Source organism: Geotrypetes seraphini, chromosome 13 (genome assembly GCF_902459505.1).
Source record: "Geotrypetes seraphini chromosome 13, aGeoSer1.1, whole genome shotgun sequence".
Lineage (NCBI taxonomy): Eukaryota > Metazoa > Chordata > Amphibia > Gymnophiona > Dermophiidae > Geotrypetes > Geotrypetes seraphini.
Genome location: NC_047096.1, coordinates 54,008,415 through 54,015,658, shown reverse-complemented (window position 1 = coordinate 54,015,658; position 7,244 = coordinate 54,008,415). Strand labels below are relative to the sequence as shown.

Here is a 7,244-nt window from a genome sequence, read left to right as displayed (position 1 = left end):
AGCCAGCTCCAGCAGAGGCTAGAAGCTCTCAGGATGCTATCTACTAAGGAAGACATAAATGTTTTGCCTTCTACAATAGCTATTATCTTGGGGGAAAAATGTCCAACTTTTGCCTATGGACTACTATTACTTTTGTATATACAATCGCTAGACATTTAAAATTTACATTTAACCAATTGTATACATCTAGCAAAAGTCAATATACATGTATCTGTACATCACTGGGTAACTTTTAGAAAACTATTAAATTGCTACTCTGCTCTTCATCACAAGTCAAAATGTGCACTGTTTGTCCTTGAGATGAAAAATTAATGCAACTATCGTGGACCTTTGTGATGTTTGTTTAGAGACCCAAAACTAAGTTCTTTTAGAGTAGAATGATGGTATTAGATCCAAGTCAGTTGTAAAGTCAGTACGGTACTTCCTTAAACATTTTCCATTCCAAATTCAGATTTTAACTGTGGTCTACCCTTCTATTCCCTCAATGGATATAGGGCTCTCCACAAGAAGATTGCTGGGCTACATTCCACATAAACTGATGACTTCACTATGGTAATGGGCTCATAACGCCTCTCTTAATTAAAGCAAAGGAGATGGAGAGGCAACGAAGAACACATTGTTCTTCCCTTTGCATTCCTCCTACTTATCACTTGGAATGTAGCAATACATAGAAAGGGACTTAATTACTGAATTAAGAACCAAGGTCCACATTATGACCAGCCATGGAACAAACATAGCTGATACTAAGAAATCAGGTACAAGACATAGGAGGAGCTGGCATTTAATTTAATATAAAAGGAGAAATGAAGTGTTTATCCACAAAATGGTAGATAATGAAAAAAGGAAGACAACTGGGCACACTTGTCTTTTCAAGCCTCTAAACTGGAGAATCTTCTTCACTGAAAAACGTACATAGAAATTTGTGTTTATGAATACTGAATCAAATAGCAATTAGTCTTTAAGATGTAGAAACTAGATGGTGGTAGTTATATGTTAAATGTAGAGTTGGGTAAAGGCCAAAGTTCCCCATCAGCAAATAACAATGGACATAAGTGACATTTTGAATAAATATATGCATTTCAAAACAAAATGTGCATACAAACTGAAGTGACGTGTTGCAGGCAGAAGGGAAAGGGGCACTGGGTACAGGTCCACACAGTGGACTAATTAAGTACCAAGGTCCAGAAGACTTATTTAGTAAGATTTTCTCCCATTATGGAGGAAAAAATTAAATATTGGCAAATAACCTAATGGAGAAGAGTTCTACATATTCTCCCCATCTCATACTGGCATTCTCTCCATTCTGGCAAGAGTCACAAAGAAAATGACAGTTTATTAAGGAACAGGAAACCTATTCTTGAAACAGCTAAGAAAGCAGCAGAATTTTTGGTTATGTGCAATGTCTTCAGGCCTTCATCAGTGCAGTGACCACAGCCTTGGCATTAAGACTACGTAGGTCACAGTAGGTCTGTCCTGTGCCAACAAACACAATGGGCTGGCCAGTGATATAGGTCATGGAGATGGCTGCACCAACCTGCCAAGAAAGAAAGAAGAGCAAATAAAGAGAAATAATAAAACAAATACATTTTCCTCAGCCTTCCTTACAAAGCACCTTCCAAGACTAGCTAAACAATACTTCTACATGCAAACCTTGCTTCCAATTCACAATGCCAAACATTTTCACAGCACCTTTTATCTAAGCAGGATCCAATATTGTTAACCTGTGAATAAGGTTTTCAGACCAAGTTTTACTCCTACTTTGTTGCCATTTATCTCCAAAAATATACTATATCTAAAAGGCTACAACTAGTCTCTATAAAAAATTTAATCAGATCTCCTAAAACCATCCTTGTGGCAGCAGGATAGAGCAGGTTGCTTACCTGTTAATAGTGTAGGTGTTTTCCAATGGTAGGAAGAATCAAGTATATAATTGGGTGTTAGCACGCGTGGCATGGTACCCCCCTTACCCTCTTCTCCATCTCATGCCCCTTCCCACCTCCCCCCCTTACTACATCACTAGTGAGCACCATATGATGCTGGGACAGAGCTGCTCTCTCAAATCACAGATCTATTATAAATATTTTAAGCATACATAACCCTTCCTGTGTGCTCAACAGCCTCCAGCTTAAAGCATCAATGCACAAGGAGGTGGGTGGATTACGTCAGATTAATCCTGCTGTCTAAAGGGAACACACATTATAGAGGAAACAGTTTTAGAATTGCTTCTTGACAAAGCAGGATTGAATCAAGCACACAGGTGGGCAACTCCCTAACTCAGGCAAGTGTCTGCATTTTGGAAACACACTCTATTGTTGAAATGACCTGCAAATGTATTTCCTGAAAGAGGTATCTGTTCATACCAACTTGTTGGAAGGCACTATCCTTAACTGAAGGCTAGTCCAGCCAACAGAGAACCACCATGGTGGAAAATTGTAAACGGTTGGTCCGACACCAACACTTGAAGCGCACTCACTCAATATGTAGAAGTGTTGGAAATCAAAAATACTACTTTCCAAGTGAGATATTTAAGATGAGTAGAAGATATTAGCTCAAATGGAGATTTCATCTGTCTGGTGAGCACAGATAGCTTGTATCTTATATCCTTCTCCAAACATATGTATCTTGTTATAAACATATGTCTCCTATTGTAAACACTGCTTGCTCTCTCAGCATGACTCTCATTGTAAACCGCTTTGAACTTAGGGTATAGCAGTATATAAGAAATAAAAATTATTATTATTATTAAGGTCCCAAACCACTGGAGGCAGTTAGAGAGGTGGTTTGATATTGAAAAGAGCTTTCATAAACCTGGAAACAAGAAGATGACCAGTCAGAGATGTATTGTTGACTGGCACATAGAAAGCACTGATAGCACTAAGGTGAACTCTGACTGAAGTGGTTTTAAGACCTGAATTGGATATGGAGAAGGTAATCCAACACTAAAGATATGGAGGAGGATGAAGCATCTTGATGAAGAGTACACCACGTTGAAAACCGTGTCCACATTTGTTGGTAGAACTGCTGTGTAGAAGGTTTTCTGGATGCATCTAAAACGAGTGACAGGATCAGAAAGATCAGTGTCTACTGAGGTTATCTCGAGAGATACAAGTTTCAAGTTTTATTTCACATTTGATGAATCGCCTATTTCGAAATTCTAGGCGATGTACATAATAATATAATATAGAAACTTTAACCTAATTACAATAAAATCAATTAAGACTCACATGAAAGATAGGGAAGGAGGGTAAAGTTACAATGGGGGAGAAGAAAAAAACAAAAAACCAGGAAAGAACGAAAGGTAGGGTAAAATTTTCAAAGTTTTTCTTGCATAAAAATTGATTAAAGGCGTCCTTTAGTTAAATTATAAATCAAAGGCGTCCTTAAATAAATAAGATTTTAAAAGCTTTTTAAATGTTAGGATATCACTTTCAATTCTGATGTAATGGGGAAGGGAGTTCCACCATTGTGGCCCTGCAACAGTAAACATCTCAGCTCTTCTTGTTCCGATGACTTTTAATGATGGCACAGTTAATAAATTTTGATTAGATGAGCGCAAAGATCTTTGGGGTTTGTATGGGATAAGTGATTTTAAAATAAATTGTGGTTCGCTGAATGTGAGGGACTTAAAAATTAGGAACATCAGCTTGTAGAGGATCCTATGGTTAACTGGTAACCAATGTGCGTCAATTAATAATGGGGAGACGTGATCGAATTTTTTTGCATTGTAGATTAACTTTTTGGCCGTGTTCTGAATGATTTGCAGTCTTCTTTTTTCTTTTTGGCTGATATTTAGAAAAAGGGCGTTACAGTAGTCGATTTTAGTTATGATGAATGAATGGATTAAAATCTTTAAAGATGAAGGATAGAGAAATTTGGAGATTGATCTTATCTGTCGAAGTTTGTAGAAACAATGTTTAACAATGGAAGAGATGTGTTCATGATAGGATAAGTTATTATCGAAAAGCACTCCAAGAATTTTAACTGTAGGTTCCGTGCTGATAGGTATATTATTAATAAGAAAAGGTTTTATGAGTGAAATATCTTTTTTCCATTTAAATAGAATGGATTTTGTTTTGTTACCAAGCTATCACTGCAATGACTGTAGATTGGGATGCAAGAGAGACCCTTGACTCTGTGTGAGAAGAGATGGAAAGATCTGCAGGGGTATTGGATCCTTGATATTTAGTTGAAGTAGAAGGGAGAACCACAGTTGTTTGGGCCAGCAAGGAGCTATGAGGATCATGGTGGCCGACTGATGCTTGAGCTTAATCAGCGTCTTGAGAATTAAAAGAATTTGTTGGTCCAATCCAGGAGAAATGCATCCGCTTCTAGACAATGAGGAGAATATTGTCTGGAACAGAACTGAGGCAGTTTGCGATTGTGAGAGGATGCAAAATAGGTCTATCTGAGGAGTCCCCAAAGAGAGAATATCTGAAGCAAGACTATGGAGTTGAGCATCCACTTGTGTGGCCAAAGAAATCTGCTGTGTTTGTCGGCAAAAGTATTTTGCACTCCTTGAACATAGACAGCTTTTAGGAATGTTTCAAGTAACTGCCCAGTTCCAAATCTTCTCGGCCTCTTGACAGAGAGTAGAGAACCTGTACCTTCCTTCCTTGTTTATGTAATACATCGAAACTTGATTGTCCATGCATACTAGGAGAACTTGATTGCATATACTGTTTTGAAAACCATTGTGAATTGCTCTGAGTTCTAAGAGGTTTATATGGCACTTCTGTTCTTTAGCAGACCAGTGATCTTGTGTGTGAAGACCATCCAGGTGAGCTCCCCAAGCATACTTGGATGAGTCTGTGGTCATAATTTTCTGATGTGGAGGCATTTGAAACAGCAGCCCTTTAAAAAGATTTGAGGAATTCATCCATTACTGAAGAGATTGACGAAGTGATGGTGTTACTGTAATTTTCTGTTAGAATGGATCAAGAGCTTGAGACCATTGAGATGCCAAGGATCACTGAGCTGTTCTGAGATGAAGTCTCACGAAGGGGGTAAAGTGGATTGTAGACGCCATGTGACCTAATAATTTCAACATTTGTCTGGCTGAGATGGATGGAAGATAAGACTTGATTGTAAAATTGAAGCAAATTGTCTTGTCGTTGCTGAGGCAGGAATGCCCTCAGTTGAATCATGTCAAACAGGGCCCCCTATAAATGGTAGAATTTGAGAGTGTTGAATTGAGATTTCATAACGTTGCCTTCGAACCCTAACTGCTGAAGAAACAGGATTGCTGACTGCTGCCGAGAGCACCCCTTGAGGAAAGGTGTCTTATGAGACAATTATCGAGATAGGGAAACACTTGGAACCCTTGAGCTCTTAATGCTGCTACTACTACTAGGCACTTGGTGAATACTCTTGGAGAGGAAGCCAGGCTGAAGGGCAGAACTTTGTACTGAAAATGTTGATGGGCTAACCAAAACAATAGAAATTTTCTGTGAGCAGGATGAATTGGTATATGGGTATAAGCCTCTTTTAGATCTAGAGCAGTGATTCCCAACCCTGTCCTGGAGGAACACCAGGCCAATCGGGTTTTCAGGCTAGCCCTAATGAATATGCATGAGAGAGATTTGCATATGATGGAAGTGATAGGCATGCAAATTTGCTTCATGCATATTCATTAGGGCTAGCCTGAAAACCCAATTGGCCTGGTGTTCCTCCAGGACAGGGTTGGGAACCACTGATCTAGAGCATAGCCAATTGTTTTGATCTAATAGTGGATATAAAGTTCCCAGAGATAGCATTTGAAACTTCTTTGACTAGGAATTTGTTTAGGTCTCGGAGGTTAAGAATTGGACGTACACCTCCCATCTTCTTTGGGATATGAAAATACCTGGAGTAGAACCCCTGATTTTTCTGAGGCGGCATTTAGTTGAATCAGAGCCTCTATTTCCTGAAGAAGAAGGGACATCTGCTGAGGGCTGAAACATGACTCTCTTGGAGGATGAGTTGGAGGTATATTGAGAAAATGAAGAGTAACCCTCCTTGATGACTTTGAGAACCCAATTCAACGTTGATGGTAGAACTGTTGACGACCTCCATTTGGTTGGGGAAGAGGCTAAGCTAGAGGAACAGCGGCTATGCTCTCAAGAAGCATGTCAAAAGGATTGAGCAGATTTTTGAGGAGCTGCCGCCTGAGGCAGCTATTTTTGTTTCTTAAGAACATAAAAGTTGTTGCTGCTGGGTCAGACCAGTGGTCCATCGTGCCCAGCAGTCCGCTCAAGCGTGCTCAAAGACCAGTGCTCTACATGAGTCCAGCCTCACCTGCGTACGTTCCAGTTTAGCAGGAACTTGTTCAACTTTGTCTTGAATCTCTAGAGAGTGTTTTCCCCTATAACAGACTATGGAAGAACGTTCCAATTTTCTATCATTCTTTGGGTGAAGAACTTCCTTACGATAGTACAGAATCTATCCCCTTTCAACTTTAGAGAGTGCCCTCTCGTTCTCCCTACCTTGGAGAGGGTGAACAACCAGTCTTTATCTACTAAATCAGGGATCTCAAAGTCCCTCCTTGAGGGCCGAAATCCAGTCGGGTTTTCAAGATTTCCCCAATGAATATGCATTGAAAGCAGTGCATGCACATAGATTTCATGCATATTCATTGGGGAAATCCTGAAAACCTGACTGGATTGCGGCCCTCAAGGAGGGACTTTAAGACCCCTGTACTAAATCTATTCCCTTCAGTATCTTGAATGTTTTGATCATGTCCCCTCTCAGTCTCCTCTTTTCAAGGGAGAAGAGGCCCAGTTTCTCTAATCTCTCACTGTACGGTAACCCCCTCCAGCCCCTTAACCATTTTAGTAGCTCTTCTCTGGTCCCTTTTGAGTAGTACCGTGTTCCTTCTTCATGTACGGCGACCAGTGCTGGACGCAGTACTCCAGGTGAGGGTGCACCATGGTACAGCGGCATGATAACCTTCTCTGATCCGTTTGTGATCCCCTTCTTTATCATTCCTAGCATTCTGTTCGCCCTTTTCACCACTGCCACGCATTACGTGGACGGCTTCATCAACTTGTTGATCAGAACTCCCAAGTCTCTTTCCTGGGAGGTCTCTCCAAGTACCGCCCAGGATATCCTGTATTCATGCATTAGATTTTTGTTACCGACATGCATCACTTTACACTTATCCACGTTGAACTTCATTTACCATGTCGATGCCCATTTCCCGAGCTTGATTATGTCATGTTGCAGATAGTCGCAATCCCTGTCTCTTCACTACTATGAATAACTTCGTA

General features: G+C 40.1%; 1 protein-coding gene across 3 annotated transcripts in view; it reads right to left on the bottom strand.

Annotated features, from left to right (window-relative positions):
- Positions 1 to 765: 765 nt before the first annotated feature.
- The window catches only part of SRPRA (SRP receptor subunit alpha), a 71,529-nt gene continuing 65,050 nt past the window's right edge, over positions 766 to 7,244 (bottom strand). For all 3 annotated transcript variants that reach the window (XM_033919113.1, XM_033919112.1, XM_033919114.1), the window contains one exon: positions 766 to 1,534. In XM_033919113.1, coding sequence (XP_033775004.1) covers positions 1,406 to 1,534 — 129 coding nt within the window. In that variant the 3' untranslated portion in view covers positions 766 to 1,405. The remainder of the gene's footprint in view (positions 1,535 to 7,244) is intronic.